Below are 17,561 nucleotides of genomic sequence, written 5' to 3'. Positions count from 1 at the left end.
TGATGGAAGCAGTATATGGAGTTAAAAGTACCACCCCTGCCTCTTCCATCTAAACTGTGTGCTCTTGGAAAAGTCATTGTTCCTTCTCTGAATTTTGGTCTCCCCCTGTACTCAAAATTAAAATCTTGCTGGGTTATCTCTTTGGCTTGTTAACTCTAACTTGTACATTATCTGTGGCACTGGATTGAGACACTTCAAAACACTTGCAGATGGAAGCAACTAGAATTTTAGCTTCTCTTACTCTAAGCAACTCTCTCCAGATATGAGAATCTATAAGTCTCTACCTGACTAGTAGGATAGCCCATCTGCCTTCGTCCCTCCCCACCCATTTATGAAAGGAGCCCAGTTAGAAACATGTTTGTCTGCAAAGTTATATGTCTGGTTCTGGTGAAAAATTCAGTTTTTACATAGAGGTATGGAGTTTTAAACATTAATAAAGTTCTTGGGCTCAATCTATTGCTTTTTGGGAGAGGTATCATGAAAACGTATTAGAACTGTGGAAATAGACACTATCTGTTCAGATCTGCCTCCTTGACAGGATACTGAAGGATGGAAACTAAATTGATGTGGTATATTAAGTGTAGCATGACCCAGAACAACTGGTTTTGTAATGTTGGTTGTTGTTGTGGGTGTCACCAGTATTTGCCAGTATATAAAAAGTGAGCTGCATCTCCATGGGTTCAGTCTTAGAGCACCAGCTGGTGAGCAATGCAAGGATCAGACTTGTAACCGACTTACATCATCTTCAACATGAAGATAGCCAAAGTGCCAATGCTTCTGACCCTGGCTCTTTGCCTCATACAAGGTGAGCAATTTGCATATAACCTAAGCCTCTTCGCACACATGGCAAAGTCCTGGTCAAGGACTTGTCTCCTTCCCCTTACTCTTAATATGTTTGTATGTATATATGTACGTGTGTATGTATAATCTTGAAATATCTTGCCAGACACAGAGTTTTGAAGAATTATATATGTGGTTTAATAAGTATGTTGTTATCTTTAAAAGTGGCAAGTAGTTTGATGTAATCTGAATTTTTATCCATGAGAATTCTTTCTATTAAATCTATATTAGTTCTAAAAAGCTAGTAGATTCTTCTCCATCTTCCCCTCACCAAGCATATCAATTCATACTGACAAGAATTACATATATAATAGATATTTAAAACTTAGATGTATATTTTATAAAGAATAATACTATATTTATAAACTAGCTATTAAAAAGTCAACTTCAATCATCTATTCTTATTTTAAAGTAGTAGTACCTTCTAGCAATATTTTATTTTGTGTTACCAAATCCTAAATGGGTTGAAAGCATTTCTCCTAAAGGCTAAGAGACTTTTGTGGGAAGTAGAAGGTAGGGTTTTGCAGCTGCTGTTTGAATTTGAAGGGAACATGAGTTGCCCAGACTCAGTCTTGCTCTGAAGCATTTGTATTTTTTAAAGGAAGATCTCAGAGTCAGAAGATCATTATACATAAATGCTGCTCACTTTCCTAAGATAAGTGTGTACATACAAAAAGCAGTCTGTTAATGAAACAGTATAATAGCCTATGATTTTAATGAATCTTAATTTTTGTCAGATCTCTAATTTTTGTAGCGGTAATAAGGAGACAGAGTTGACAGATTTCAAAATATTTCATTTTATGAGTATATATAATATAAACTTTATGCTACATTAATTATACTTTTAAATTATAATTGATATGCTATATTCGATATTATATTATAATTTTAAAAGAAGTCTTTTTACTTTGCTGTGAAAGGATCTCTTTGAAATTAAATATTTTGAGAGGGTAAAAAAGTACGAGTATTATTTTCCAAAGTAATTAGACCTTTATGAGTGACTAGACCTCTGTGAACATATGTACTGGTTTCCTGGTGCAGTGCCCTCATTTTGTTTGCCATGGTAAATTTTAATGTGTTCAAAAATAATTTGTGGTTTTATAACGTGCCGCCATTAAAATAAGCAGGCACTGCACTGAGTGAATTGTTTATTTGTTGAATATTTTACATTCCCTTAACTTTAGTTTCTGTATTTTTGTCCCAGATGCTGCCAGTGAGGATGAAAATCAGGTTAGTCCTGCTTTTTCTATTCATTGAATCCATTCCAAGATCTCTAAAGTAAAATGGCCTGTGGCCAACACCTTCGCATTAATAATACATACATATTATACTGATAGGTACTAATAGCTTTTGTTAAAAACACAGAAACAGGTCTTTATGAAGGAAGACATGAATCACTCACGGACATGCAAACACACACACGCATCTATCCATGGATTAATGATGGTGGATGTCTGCAAGAGGCAATCTGTCATGCTAAAGGAGTGCTCTAAAATTCCAAAAACAAACCAGTGAATTAGTATTATTCGATTTAACAACTGACAAGTCATGACAGACATAGAAAGCAGAAATAAGTGTTCTTGTGGTCGTTGTGGATAAAGGGGTTGTCTGGACCTTGTATATAGTCAGTGTATATATTTCATTCACTAAATATTTAGTGAGCATCTGTCATCTATCAGTCAGACCCTGTTTGAGTTGTTGGGGATATTGGAAAATAAGGAAAATAGACAAGAATCCTGTCCTTGAGGAACTTACACCTTAGTGGAGGAAAACAGATAAGTTAATAAAGAAATTAGTAAAATATATAGCACATTAAATAATGATTAGTGCTAAGAGGAAAATGAAGGAGGAAGGAAGATAGGAATTTCTGAGGATGGAGATGGTATCAGTTCTTAGGATAGTCAAGTAAGTTTGCTCTGAAAAGATAGTATTAGAACAAGGATCTGAAGGGAGTAAGTCCTGAAGATAGAAGAACCTGGAATGGTAGAGGCCTTTATTCAGGAGGGTGCTTAGCCAACACTTAGAAATCTTTGGTTTAAGCAATAAAAGAATAATTTCCTATAGAAGTTATTTTTTATCAATTTGGAAAAAATAAGTCCAGAGCCAAACACACACACACACACACACACACACACACACACACACACCTATGCCATTAATACAGCACTTAGTGCTAGATATATAGCAAATATGGGCTATGTCTTTTAAAAGCTGTGAACATTAAAATGATAAAACAATAAAACAACCCTTTTCTATAATGAAACTCATAGAACTATTGTTAAAATACTCTCTTGCTATATTTTTCTGTAACTGTTTTTTTAAAGAAACATTTCAGGAATGTTCTAGGAAATTTCATCATAGCTTATATTATTTCATCTAAATTTGCTGTGTAAGGAGACGGCTCAAGAAACCTCTATGGGATAAGTAGGGTAGTAGAGTAGAGTAGAAAAAAAGTTGGAATTGGGGGAATCAAAGAACATGCTTACGAGCATGTTAGTTGCTTACTAGCAAAAGAAGAGTATTGTGTAAATCTTACTGTGCATGAAGCCATAATCTTCTTTTTCAGAGTCTTTGATAATGGGTGGTGATTCTGGTGGATATTTCTAATTTTGCAACTGTGACTTTTATACCATTAAAATCTATTTCACTGGAAAATATTTTTAAAATAAATGTAGCCACCCTTGATGTTGGTATGAACAAGAAGAACACAAAGAAATAACTATGTGTCTGGAAATATTTCTTACAACTGTCTACGTAAATTTTGTCAGAAGTTAAAAGTATTGATTTAGTCTTTCTTACAGTGCTGGAATTTTTATTTTCCAAATTCAGTAGATTGAGTTCTTACTGGTGCCAGAAAAGCATGTTGAATGATATAATCATGAGCCAGCACAGCATGGAAAAGTACTGTGGTGATCTCCAAGGATCTTTACCATATGCTTGAATTTGTCATCACAGAAGGGTTATTATAAAGCCAAAAGGACCTTGTTAGTGCTCTAACACAGAGTGTGGTTGATGCCAGCTCCTGCGGGATTTTATTGTGCTATTGGAGGAAGGACAGTAGAGGACAATGGGTACATCCCAGCCAGTGAAGGAAGGAGTTGGGCCCTGGAGGGCTTGAGTTGTTCTGAGACACCGGGAGAAAACACAAGCAACAGCAACAATAACAAAACAAAATGGAAATAAGCCAAAGACTGGAAGGTGGACTGCAAGTAAACACTTGCTAAAAAGTCAGCCCCCTAAAAAAAAAAAAAAAAAAAAAAAAAGTCAGCCCCCTACCTCAGGATGCTGTTTTGGTGTAGATCTGTTCCTGTTTCAACCCTTCTTGTTGGTAATTGAGAGGACATTGTTTCCGAGAGAAAATCCACCTCCTGCTTTCAATTTGTATGGTCTTTTCCTGTTTTTGCCAAGAGAATACGTTGGATTATTTTGTAACTCAGAAAAACAGCATTGTATTCTATCTTAACTACTTAAACTAATTAATCTTGACCTTCTCTCTGGGTCTTGGTTGTCCATCTGTTAAAAAAAAAAAAGTGGGTCTTTCTAGGAATTAGGAATTCATCTCATTGTGACACTGGAGAAGTCCAATGCAGGAATTATCCTAATTGGTAATGTTCTTTTTCAACTGACCACTAAAACCTTTTAAAAGCTTCATTCTAATGTTTCATATATCTTTGTTTTCAATACTTTCTTTAAGACCTGCCTCGCAAGGGATATTATTCTATCACAAAAAACACCAGACTCTTCTCTGATTCTATGACAAAGTTTTATCTAGACGTTATAGAATCAGTTATATCTGGTGAGCTGAGCAGTAACTTGCAATGTTGGCATAAGATACCGTAGAATCAGAGGGACATGTGGGTGGCTCAGTGGTTTAGTGTCTGCCTTCAGCTCAGGGCATGATCCCCGGGTCCTAGGATCAAGTCCCGCTTCGGGCTCCCTGCATGGAGCCTGCTTCTCCCTCTGCCTGTGTCTCTGACTCTCTCTCTGTCTCTCATGAATAAATAAATAAAATCTTTTAAAAAAAATACTGTAAAATCAGAGACTGAGACACATCTCAAGAGGCCCAGTCGTCAGGCTGTTGCCCAAAATTATTGCTATGCTACTCAGATAAGATCACTGGGTGGTGATAAAAGTATTAGAGATATTTTAGTAGGTCACCATGAGCAAAATTTCCCAGGGCTGGTCTCTGGTATTATTTATTTCTTCTTCTTCACCATTAATCATTATGCAAGTGCTACCAACTGCGTCCCATGTTTAAGAGGTGAGGTGAAGTACATCATAATCCATTCGACAGTAAGCACAGTTTAGGCAAGAATGCTTCTGCCTTAGTGCCATATCCATGCACCTAGCTATACCCTGGCACCTAACAAAGTAAATTAATATCATAATGAGTTTTTGTTGGCTGATTGAATGATTATTATAAAGATATAGGAAGCTGGACAGAATTCTTTTTTTAATTCAATTAACATATAGTATATTATTGTTTCAGGGGTAGAGTTCAGTGGTTTGTTAACACCTAGTGCTCATTACATCATGTGATGTGCTCTCCGTAATGCCCATCATGCAGTTATTCCATCCCCAAACTCCTTCCCTCCAGCACCCCTCAGTTTGTTTCCTATGGTTAACAGTCTTTTATGTTTGTCTCCCTCTCTGATTACAACTTATTTTTTCCCTCCCTACCTCTCTGCTCCTGTTTTATTTCTTGAATTCTACACATGAGTGAAATTATATGATAATTGTTTTTCTCTGATTGACTTATTTCGCTTAGCATAATACACTCTAGCTCCATCGCAAATGACAAGATTTCATTTTTTGATGGCTGAGTAATATTCTGTTGTGGATAGATAGATAGATAGATAGATAGATAGATAGATATCTTCTTTATCCATTCATCTGTTGATGGACATCTGGGCTCTTTCCATAGTTTGTTGTGCATACTGCTGCTATAAACATTGAGGGACAGGTGCCCCTTCCTGTCACTGCATTCATATCTTAGGGATATATACCTAGTAGTGTAACTGCTGCATTGTAAGGTAGCTCTACTTTTAACTTTTTGAGGAACCTCTGTACTGTTTTCCAGAGTGGTTGCACCAGCTTGCATTCCCACCAGTAGTGTACTAGGTTTCCCCTTTTTCCACATTCCCACCAACACTTGTTGTTTCCTAACTTATTAATTTTGAGGCTGGACAGAATTCTATAATCAGTTCTTTAAAAGAGGTTGTATTTGTCAGATTTAGAGCAAAGGCTTGATTTAATTTCTTTCTTCTTTTCAAAATAATGATAATTTCTTGCTTCTTTTCTATTTTTTAAAAATATTTTTATTTATGTATTTATTTGAGGGAGAGGAGAGAGGAGAGAGAGAGAGAGAGAGAGAGAGAGAGAGAAAACAACATGTGGGTGGAGGGGCAGAGGGAGAAGCAAACTTGCCACTGAGCAGGGAGTCCAGTGCAGGACTCGATCCCAAGACCCTGGGATCATGATTTGAGCCAAAGGCAGCTGCTTAACCAACTGAGCCACCCTGGCACCCTAATTTCTTTTTCCCTGATGCAAACACCTTGAAGCAGTATTTTTTTTTTTTGCAAAATCAAAATAAAACCAAAAAACTCACAAAACTTAGATTCCAAAGGCTTGCTTTAAAGACCCAGTGGATTTTCTAAACTAATAGGAAATATAACATTAAATCAGTACTTTGAGAGCTAATGCAAATGCACTATTGGTTTTAAGTTCCTAGAAAAGAGTGACATAGAGCAAGCCTTCCATGAAATATATTGAATTAACCTTTTCAGCAATCTTTTCATGTTCCTTTTTTTAAAATTAATTTATTTATTTATGATAGTCACAGAGAGAGAGAGAGAGAGAGGCAGAGACATAGGCAGAGGGAGAAGCAGGCTCCATGCACCGGGAGCCCGACGTGGGATTCGATCCTGGGTCTCCAGGATCGCGCCCTGGGCCAAAGGCAGGCGCCAAACCACTGCGCCACCCAGGGATCCCTTCATGTTCCTTTTGACAGCAATTAGTATTGACCTACTGTGTGCTAGGTATTTTATATGTGTCATATTCCAATAATTATAACAACAACAATAATAAAGGAGAAAGAGAGGGGGAGGAGGATAATGTAAAATATTGATTACTATGTATCAAGCACTTTGAAAGTTTTACATGCTTACAATACTTAATCCTCATAATACATATGGAACATATGAAATTATATCCTCTATTTTTACAGACAGGGTAAGTTAGCCATTGAGAAGATAATTCGCTAAGGCTATTGGGCTTGTAAATGACAACCCTGGAATAAAGGTCAGGTCTTTCCATTTCACTAATTGTTTTTGGATGAATGCTTTTTAAGTAGATTTGCAATCTCCAACAGATGATCCAGTCATTGTTTTTGATTGTGATATTTGTGTCAATTGAGTGAATGGCTTCCTACAAAGCAAGTATTGGTCATTAAATAATATTGCTCAAGGAAGTTCTTAGAAGGTAAAGTCTTGCTTTGATGAGATTTCAGTAAACACACTTTTTTTTCATCTTTTCCTTAGGAAACATGTAATGAATATCGGGCATTGATGAAAAATGGAAAATTATTTTGTTCCCAAGATAAAAAACTTTTTCAAAGCCCCGATGGAATAGCATTCATCAATAGATGTGCCACCTGCAAAATGATGTTGTGAGTAAAATCTCTCTTTAAGTGTTTTAGTTACCAGCTATCCTCTGGACCAGTGAATGTATTCTTTTTATATTCTGTCAAATATATTTTTCTGAATCTGAAAGGTTAAATAAAAATGCTTAGCAGATCAGTCTGACACCTATTATCAGGTGAAGTTGGATAAATGCCACCTACTTGAAAAAATTTTAATAATCACTCAAATGGCATTCCAAAACATTCCAGAGGATCCAGAGTTAATACCTTCTGTAGTACTTAATAGTCTTTTGAAGATGTAGTTCCACTTTGAGTTTCCTAACTCTGGGAAAAAAGAATTCTTGGGTCTCTTAAGCCCTGACTCTGTTGTATACTCAGGCCTGAGAAAAGCCCCCTAGGAATGATATCAAACTCTCCTTATGGCAGCCAACCAGTAGAAGGATTTAAGCAGGACACACCCTGACCCTATGAGCTGCCAGTTTCTCTAGACATCTAGGATTACACTAGGATAAGATGGTCTAAAGAATTGATTTTAGCTTCCACCTCCCTGCAGCTCCGGAAGGGTGAGTGTCCTGAAAGTTCACCGACATGTATGCAATGCTTCTTAGTTTGGTTTCCTTCTCTTCAGGAACACCCAAAGGTGGAAGAAGGGTTGGCATCAACCAAAAATCCTCAACTCAAAGTGTTGTAGTTTGTTTTTGAACAAGGAGGTCATCTTTGTTTTCTGACCACTATCAAAACTTCAACACTGATACCAAGCCAATACTAAGCTTATCCATTTAAGATAATTATGTTATAATTAGCTTTTTAAATGCCAAGTGGTATGTCTCAGGGGATTTAATTTGACATAGTCAATAAGTTTGGGATAATGAAGCTGTAATCATCATGCTGCTCCTAGTGAAGAAATTGTGGAGGTTGGAAGAAAAGGGCAAGACTTAGGGGATGGGGATGGGGGAGACCCAGGGCAAGCTGAGCAATTCTCTTATTCTCTTGAAAGCTGAATGTAAACCAGCAGATATATTATTTATTATAAAACTTCCTTCTTGTTATATAGGATGCCCTGATAGGAGACTAAAACTATGAATATGAATATAGTATATTTACTGAAAAATAATTTAAAACAAAAATAAAATGCCTTGAAACATACAAGGTAGTTTATCTCTTTGAAATCACTCAATTATTATTTTTGTTACCTATTTAAATTATGTTGGAGTAAACTTGGTTTCTAATACTGGAAAGGAGATGTACAAGGCATAAAAACTATCTTCAAATGTCTGAATTTGCTCTGTGGGACCTCAGAGTTTAGAATCAGAACCAAAACAGGCAGATAGATTTTGGTTCAGTGTGAATATAGTCCTTCAAAGAGACTATTCCAATGATGGTAGAGATGGCTTTTAGAGTTGGTGACCACCGGGATGTTGGAAGCAGTTAAATGGGTGGAGGACTAGTCTGTTGGTTGTGCAGTTAAAAGAAGATATTCCTGCTTTCTGTAGAACCATGTCTGAGATTTTTTTCAGCACTGAGGAGAGTTTATGGTAACTTAGGTCATTTCTGCACATATCTACCTCTACTTCTGATATACTAGAGTTAGCTGAGGATAAGAGTCAAAATTAAGTTTCACATGTATATTATTATCCTTGAAATTGGGAAAGCATGTCTAAGCTATGCTACTTCCCACTCTCTTTCAGGGAGAAAGAAGCAAAATCCCAGAAAAGGGCCAGTTATTTAACGAGAGCCTCCCGGGCCACTGCCTCAGACAAGGTGAGATTATCTGAAGTCAACTTGTCATATCTGCTTTCAAGATTATGTTTGACTCTACTTAGAACTGTTTGTTTGTTTCCTAATTACTAGGTCATACCTGTTGTGAAGCCAACTACTTAGAAGGGAGGGAACATGGCTTAGTCCAGGGGTGGGCTAAATATCTGGTACAGCTTGTCCATATGCCCAACCCATGACCCGACTCTCAGAAACCACTTTGGGCACTGACAGACACTAGGAGGTGGAGTGAGGGAGTGTGAGATCTGCCTTCCATGGCCATTTCTCATCCCTCCTGGCCTGCCTCAGCTTCAACAAGAGCCGTCATGGAACTTCACAACTAAGTTCAAATGTCAGAATTCTTACACTCTGTGTCACTGGGACAATTTATGTCTCTCTCTCTCTGGGTCTCAATTTTTTCATCTGTGAGACGGAATATGGATCAAATGAGAAACTAACTCTTAAAAGCCAGATACAGTATTCAACATATGTTAGTAGCAGGTGTCTGATTCATTTTATTTTTTCTTTTTTTCCTTCACATTCTCCTGCATGTTCTTTCTGACACCTAGAGAGTTTCCCTAACTCACCTAAAGTTGCTTGTTTACATCTATTTTGCAGATTGGAATACAGGCTAATATTTGTTTCAGAAGAGTATTCTGTGGTTAAAAAAATGTTATTAATAAATTTATTAATTTTTTTAATAAAAAGGGAATAAAATGAAAGAAACTGTACAGATGCAAGCCACCACACAATGATTTTACTTTGTAATTTTCTTTTTTTTTAATAAATTAATTTTTATTGGTGTTCAATTTACCAACATACAGAATAACACCCAGTGCTCATCCCGTCAAGTGTCCCCCTCCGTGCCCGTCACCCATTCACCCCCACCCCCCTGTAATTTTCTTAATTTATACATTTTTTTTATTTCTACAAAAAAAATTAAAATGCTAGACCCAGATTGAGGGACATTTCTAGCTTACACTCTGTCACAGTAAGCTGTTGACAAAGCTGGGGGTTATCACTAGGAATCCTCACAACTACTCATATCTCTCCAATCTCCCAGGTAGCTTCTTCTCCCATATCTTCTTTCTCTTCCTCCTCTCCTCTCCCTGACACATAATTAAAGTGATCAGTCAGAAGAGGCACACCCAAATTACCATAACATCCCTGGATTAACCATGCTAAAATTTTTCCCTGTAAACGTTACTCAGGAATGTCTGAGAATCTCAGGTTCCACAGTAAATCTACTCAACCAAATTCTTTGCTTTAACTCAACCAGTCTCACTTTTAAAAGAGTAACACAGTCACCCCTCAATTGGCCTATCACTGCAAATCCTTTATCTGAGCAAAAGCAAGCAGCTTCTGTGTTTTACAAAATCTGTGGAGGTCAGAAAAGTTTCCTGGTAAATTCCAATTCTGCTTTGTCACATTTAGAGATGGACTCATTCACTAAGATCTATTCTCCTTCTCCATCCTCTCCTCCCCATCTTTCTCCTTCAAGAAAAACTGATCATGATGTTTTAAGATATAAAATACAAGCAAATGACAAACAAAAAAAATGAAATACACACCCATACCAATTCTAACAAAAGTATTTCTAAATTTGCTAGTCAGATGTTTTCACGTGTAGACACACATTTACTAAATTTGATCAAATAAGATTTTTAAGGAAGAAAATTTTGGAATTCTGAACCTTTATACCTTTCTGTTATCATTTCATACCTATATTATGATTTTTACCTCTTAAGTTTTTATGGTTACTTGTTTTGCTACCGAGGAAAATACTTATAAATTAAGGTTGTTCACATTTGACTGTGGGCCTTTCGCGTATTTCTGCTTAGATTTTTACTTGTTTGTGTTTGAATGCGCTCATGTAATTAAACTGTTTTTGTTGTTACTTTCTCTTCACCATAAGAGTGAAAAATCTACCCACTTTCTCTGCTTAGATTCCTCCCATCAAAAATCAACCCTGAGGCTCACTTTCAGGATAAGGTGCTCTTCTTGTTCAAGAATTTTCCTCCTACTACAGACATCCTTTCTGTCTTGCATCATCAATTTCTTCTTCACTAACATGTCATTTTTTTAGCTTTCCAACTCTAATATCCAATCCATCAACAACTCTCATTGGTATTGTCTCCAAAGTGTATCTCAAATATGACTTCTTTTCACCATTTTCATTTCTATCACCCATAGTTCAATTCCTCACAATCTTTAGTGTATTTGGTTCATCTAGGGGCTTTCATTTTTTAATTGACTCATTTATTCAATGTTTCTCATTGAGTTAGGTTGCCAATTGTGTAGGATATTATGTTCATATGTGTGTATATGTGAATTTCTGAGCTCCTTATTCAGATGAGCTCATTCCTTTAATAACTAATTAAGCAGGTCACCTTTCTTAAATCATCTTTCTCCAAGTTGACCTACCTATACATAGATGTATATTTTCTTGTATATTAGAAATAAAAAGTTTATTGAGTTTATGAAAAATCCAACTTGAGTTTGGAAACCTGAAGTGATTAGGGGTACAAAGAATTTATAAATAAATTTGAGTAAAATTGACTTTTTAATATTAACTTGCCCAACTCAAGAGCACAGAATACCTTATCATTAATATTATTCATAATAATTTCTGTGTACTTTATGAAATCAATTTTTAAGTGTTTTCCACAGATTTTTATACTTTTTGCTAATACCTAGAAAATTTGTAATTTTACTGATATTTTGTTTGTTTTTTTGTTGTTTATGGTATTTCTATCTGGTTATTGTTGGTATAGAGAATTTCTATTGGTTTCTACAGGTTGATCTTACATTGAATAGCTTTATGATATCTTCTGTTAATTCTGATAGTTTATCTATTAACTCATCATTTTTTCTTGGTAGTTGATCACATTATCTGCATAATAGGAGATAATAGGTGTTTTATAACTTCCTTTTCCATTTTATCACTCCATTATATCTTCTCCTTTTCTTATATCATTGGCCAGAATCTAGAATTCCATAGTTAAACAATAATAATAATAATGATAATGAACATCAGATTGCCTTACCTTCATATATTAAAAAGGAATATATATCTAGGGTTTCTCCATTAAGTATGTTTACTGTAGGTATTTTTAAATAAACTTTAGCAGGTTTAGAAAATTCCTTTCTATTCTTTTTTTTTTTTAATTTTTTATTTATTTTTTTTTACAGAATAACACCCAGTGCTCATCCCGTCAAGTGTACCCCTCAGTGCCCATCACCCATTCACCCCCACCCCCCACCCTCCTCCCCCTCCACCACCCCTAGTTCATTTCCCAGAGTTAGAAGTCTTTATGTTCTGTCTCCCTTTCTGATATTTCTCACACATTTCTTCTCCCTTCCCTTATATTCCCTTTCGCTATTATTCATATTCCCCAAATGAATGAGAACATACACTGTTTGTCCTTCTCCGGTTACTGTGGCCAAGTTCACAAAGGGTGTTGCCTGAGTTCTTCTCTGGGATTTTGATGGAATCTTGTCTCACATTTAGATCTTTCATCCATTTTGAGTTTATCTTTGTGTATGGTGCAAGAGAGTGGTCCAGTTTCATTCTTCTGCATGTGGATGTCCAATTTTCCCAGCACCATTTATTGAAGAGACTGTCTTTCTTCTAGTGGATCGTCTTTCCTCCTTTATCGTATATTAGTTGAGCATAAAGTTCAGGGTCCACTTCTGGGTTCTCTGTTCTGTTCCATTGATCTATGTGTCTGTTTTTGTGCCAGTACCACACTGTCTTGATGAACACAGCTTTGTAGTACAACCTGAAATCTGGCATTGTGATGCCCCCAGATATGGTTTTCTTTTTTTAAAATTCCCCTGGCTGTTTGGGGTCTTTTCTGATTCCACACAAATCTTAAAATAATTTGTTCTAAGTCTCTGAAGAAAGTCCATGGTATTTTGATAGGGATTGCATTATACGTGTAAATTGCCCTGGGTAACATTGACATTTTCACAATATTAATTCTGCCAATCCATGAGCATGGAATATTTTTCCATCTCTTTGTGTCTTCCTCAATTTCTTTCAGAAGTGTTCTGTAGTTTTTAGGGTATATTTTGAGAACCATTTGAATGGTAAATGGTTCTCCAACCTTTTATTTTCAGGTTGTAGGTGTCCTTCTGTCTAAAATGAGTCTCTTGTAGACAGCAAATAGATGGGTCCTGTTTTTTTATCCAGTCTGAAACTCTGCGCCTTTTGATGGGGTCATTAAGCCCATTCACGTTCAGAGTTACTTGAACTTCTTCTTAAAGGGGAGTTTTAAGAGTCCCCCTTAAAATTTCTTGCAGAGCTGGTTTGGAGGTCACATATTCTTACAGTTCCTGCCTGTCTTGGAAGCTCTTTATCTCTCCTTCCATTTTGAATGAGAGCCTTGCTGGATAAAGTATTCTTGGTTGCATGTTCTTCTCATTTAGGACCCTGAATATATCCTGCCAGCCCTTTCTGGCCTGCCAGGTCTCTGTGGAGAGGTCTGCTGTTACCCTAATATTCCTCCCCATGAAAGTCAGGGACTTCTTGTCTCTTGCTGCTTTAAGGATCTTCTCTTTATCTTTGGAATTTGCAAGCTTCACTATTAAATGTCGAGGTGTTGAACGGTTTTTATTGATTTTAGGGGGGGATCTCTCTATTTCCTGGATCTGAATGCCTGTTTCCCTTCCCAGATTGGGAAAGTTTTCAGCTAGGATTTGTTCAAATACATATTCTGGCCCTCTGGCCCTTTCGGTGCCCTCGGGAACCCCAATTAAGCGTAGGTTTTTCTTCCTTAGGTTGTCATTTATTTCCCTTAATCTGTCTTCATGGTCCCTTAATTGTTTGTCTCTTTTTTCCTCAGTTTCCCTCTTTGCCATTAACTTGTCTTCTATGTCACTCACTCATTCTTCCACCTCGTTAACCCTCGTCGTTAGGACTTCTAGTTTGGATTGCATCTCATTCAATTGATTTTTAATTTCTGCCTGATTGGATCTAAATTCTGCAGTCATGAAGTCTCGTGAGTCCTTAATGCTTTTTTCTAGAGCCACCAGTAGCTGTATAATGGTGCTTCTGAATTGGCTTTCTGACATTGAATTGTAATCCAGATTTTGTAACTCTGTGGGAAAGAGGGCTGTTTCTGATTCTTTCTTTTGAAGTGAGGTTTTCCTTCTAGTCATTTTGCTCAGTGCAGAGTGGCCAAAAACAAGTTGTATTGGAAAAAGGAGAGAGAAAAAAGGAAAGAAAAGAGAAAAAAAGAGAAGAAAAAAAGAAAGAAAAAGAAAGAAAGGGAAAAAAGGGGGGCAAACAAATCAAAACGAAAAAAAAAAAACACGGGGGAGTATCTTCTGATTCTGTATAGTTTAAGTCCCTTGACTTCCCCTGGAACTTGTCCGTCTAGCTGGTCTTCTGGGGGAGGGGCCTGTTGCGCTGATTTTCAGGTGTTAGCACTTGGGGGAGCTGCTCTGCCCCTGCCTGCTGCAGGGCTCAGCGGGGGTTGTTTACCCCGTGGGGCCCCAGGAGGAACAGCCGCAGTTGCTATGGCAACTCTGGAAGCCTGGATTCAGCCTCCGCGGGAACTACGGGGCTCGGGGCTCTCGGCTCTCCGTCCGCAGGGCCTGGAGGCTCCGGGGCGGGGCCGCTGATCTGCTCAGCTCGGGGCAGGAGCGTCCTCGCTGTCTCGGGCCCTCCCGGCCTCTGCCTGTCCCGGGGGAGGCCGGATCCTGGGCTGTGTCCCGGCGCCCTGTGCTCCGGGGCCTGCGCTGTGGGATTCACGCTCCCGCCCTGCAGCCCCCTCCCTGGAGCCGCTCCCGAGCCCCTCCGAGCTGCTCCGGTCGGTCCCGCCGTGCGCGCTGCAGCCCTTAGGGAGCTCGGAGCACTCTCCGCGGGCGCAGGTGTCTGTTAGTGTCCCCGGGAGCCCGAGGGCATCCCCGCCCTCCTGGGTCCTGCTCCAACTCCCTGCGAGCCCCTTTCCGCCCGCCGGAAGGTTGGTGCAGCTCCTGCTCCTCCGGGACGGGGCTCTCCTGTCCTGGGGACACTCGCCCCGGCCTCAGCCCGGCTCCTCGCGGGGCCCCTCCCCCTCGGAGGCCTTTTGTTCCTTTATTTCTTTTTCCCCGTCTTCCTACCTTGATAGAAGCGCGGACTCTTCTCACTGTAGCGTTCCAGCTGGTCTCTCTTTACATCTCAGGCCGAATTCGTAAATTTTCAGGATGGTTTGAAGGTTATCTAGGTAATTTGGTGGGGACAGGTGATTTGGGGACCCTGCTCTTCCGCCATCTTGCCCCTCCCCCCAATTCCTTTCTATTCTTAATCTCCTGAATCTGTTTTAATGAAAACCAAATGTCTTCTATAGCTGTCGAAATAATTTTCTGATTTTTTCTTTTTAAGTCTATTAATGTAATAAATTTCTTGATAAATTTGCTAATGTTAAACTATTAATGTTTTCTTAGGGTAAATCATACCTAACCATAATACATTTTTAATACACTCTTTAATTTGAATAGTTAGTATTTTATTTAGAAAATTTGAAATTATTTTCATAAGTGAAATGAGTGTATACTTTTCTCTTTTTAATTATTTTTGTCTGGTTTTGAAATCAATATAAAATTACCCTGAGAAGTAGCACTTAAGGCTGTGGCTGAATAAGGAGATCAGCAAATCCTTTATCCAGAAAACAACTATAAATTGAGACAAAACTGACCAAAACAACTGTTATAGCACTCTGGAAATTGACAAATAGTCTATGTCAACATGACTAGCATTTATGTTTGAAAAATGCTAAATTTTGAATTGAAACAATGGTGGTGGTGAGGGTCTGTGATGTTCTTGTTTAGGGATATTGCCATCTTACTCCTGTTGCTTGATTGGTATGGAGGGTCTGCTTTCATAGGGCAGGCTACTCTGAGGGTCAGCAACTGTACCGTCCTTATTAAAGTAATTTAGAGTAGTGGGCAACAATCATATCCAGAGATGTTTTCATTGGATGCCATGATCTTCATTCACTAAGAATAAAGACATTGGCCTGAATTTGTAGCATGGTTGAGGCAAGCATATTTCTGGCTGAGTCTTCATACATGGGCAGCAGAGAGCAAAGAGGGACCAAGCAATTCACAAAGTTTTAGCTGACCATAAGACTGTGCACAAGCACTTAGAAAACACACATGAAGCAGCTCTTTCTGCCCACAGGTCCTGTCCTCATGCTTTAATAAAACCACCTTTTTTTTGAAAAGCAAGCAAGCAAGCAAGCACAAATGAAAACAATCCCAGTGGAAAGTAAATGCTGGGCTAGATGTAAATATATCCAGAATTTTGAGTGCCCTACCCAGTATATACAGGCCTAACTGCAGGCAATGGAAGCTTCACTAGCCTGAGGTGTTTGAGCAAAAACTGTGTCTAATTGTTGGCCAACTGCTGTAAACATTTCCATAGCAGACAACACTGATAGCTGCACACTATGGGACACACTATGGGATAGCTGCACACTAACTAAGATATCAGAGAGTTAGCCCAGCCAAAGATGCAAGTAAGCAATAAAATAAGTAAGCAAATAAGCAAAAAAAATTTTTTTAGTGAAATCATTATCCAAAATTTCCAACCTTCAACAAAAATTATGAAACATGCAAAGTCAATGGAAGGTATAACCCATACTCAGAGGGAAAGAAAAGTCAATGGAAACTATCTAAGTGCCTCTGGATGTTAGATTTCACAGACTTGAAGCAGCTGTTTTAAAAATGTTCAAAATGAAAGAAAACCATATTTGAATCATTAAAGGAAAGTATAATAACAATGAGTAAACAAATAGAAATTTTCAGTAAATAGAGATGGACATAGACAAAGATATATATTTCAAATAGAAATTCTGGAGTTGACAAGCATAACTCAAATAAAAAATTCATTAGAGATGTTCAAAAGTAGCTTTGGGGTTGCATAAGCCAGAATTAGTAAATTTGTAGAAAGATCAATAAACATTAACAATAGAAGTAGAGAAAAAATATTGATGAAAAATGGAGTCATGGTCTCTGAGGTGGCAAGCATGCCAAAACATATGCAATAGAAATACCAAAAATAAAGGAGAGGAAAAAATAGACAGAAAAACTATTTCAAGAAATAATGGCCTAAAATGTATCATTTGATTTTAAAAAATTACTCAGTATATTCAAGAATTTCAGCAAGTCCCAAATAGGATAAATATAAAGAGATCAAAACTTAGGCCTATCACAGTCAAAATGTTGAAATCAAGAGGAAAAAAAAAAGTAAAATGACACATTCTATATAGCGGTTACAATTAATGACTGGCTTCTCATCTAAAATAATGAAGCCCAGGGATCCTTGGGTGGCACAGCG

General features: G+C 37.7%; 1 protein-coding gene across 1 annotated transcript in view; it reads left to right on the top strand.

Annotated features, from left to right (window-relative positions):
• Window positions 1–696: 696 nt before the first annotated feature.
• SPINK5 (serine peptidase inhibitor Kazal type 5) overlaps window positions 697–17,561 on the top strand; it is an 82,632-nt gene continuing 65,767 nt past the window's right edge. The window contains exons 1-4 of the mRNA XM_055331383.1: window positions 697–805; window positions 2,045–2,070; window positions 7,380–7,507; window positions 9,169–9,241. Of these exons, the coding sequence (XP_055187358.1) occupies window positions 751–805; window positions 2,045–2,070; window positions 7,380–7,507; window positions 9,169–9,241 (282 nt within the window). The 5' untranslated portion in view covers window positions 697–750. The remainder of the gene's footprint in view (window positions 806–2,044; window positions 2,071–7,379; window positions 7,508–9,168; window positions 9,242–17,561) is intronic.

This window comes from Nyctereutes procyonoides, unplaced genomic scaffold (assembly GCF_905146905.1).
Source record: "Nyctereutes procyonoides isolate TBG_1078 unplaced genomic scaffold, NYPRO_anot_genome, whole genome shotgun sequence".
NCBI lineage: Eukaryota > Metazoa > Chordata > Mammalia > Carnivora > Canidae > Nyctereutes > Nyctereutes procyonoides.
The sequence above is the reverse complement of the archived record's forward strand: the minus strand, read 5'-3'. Positions and strand labels throughout refer to the sequence as shown.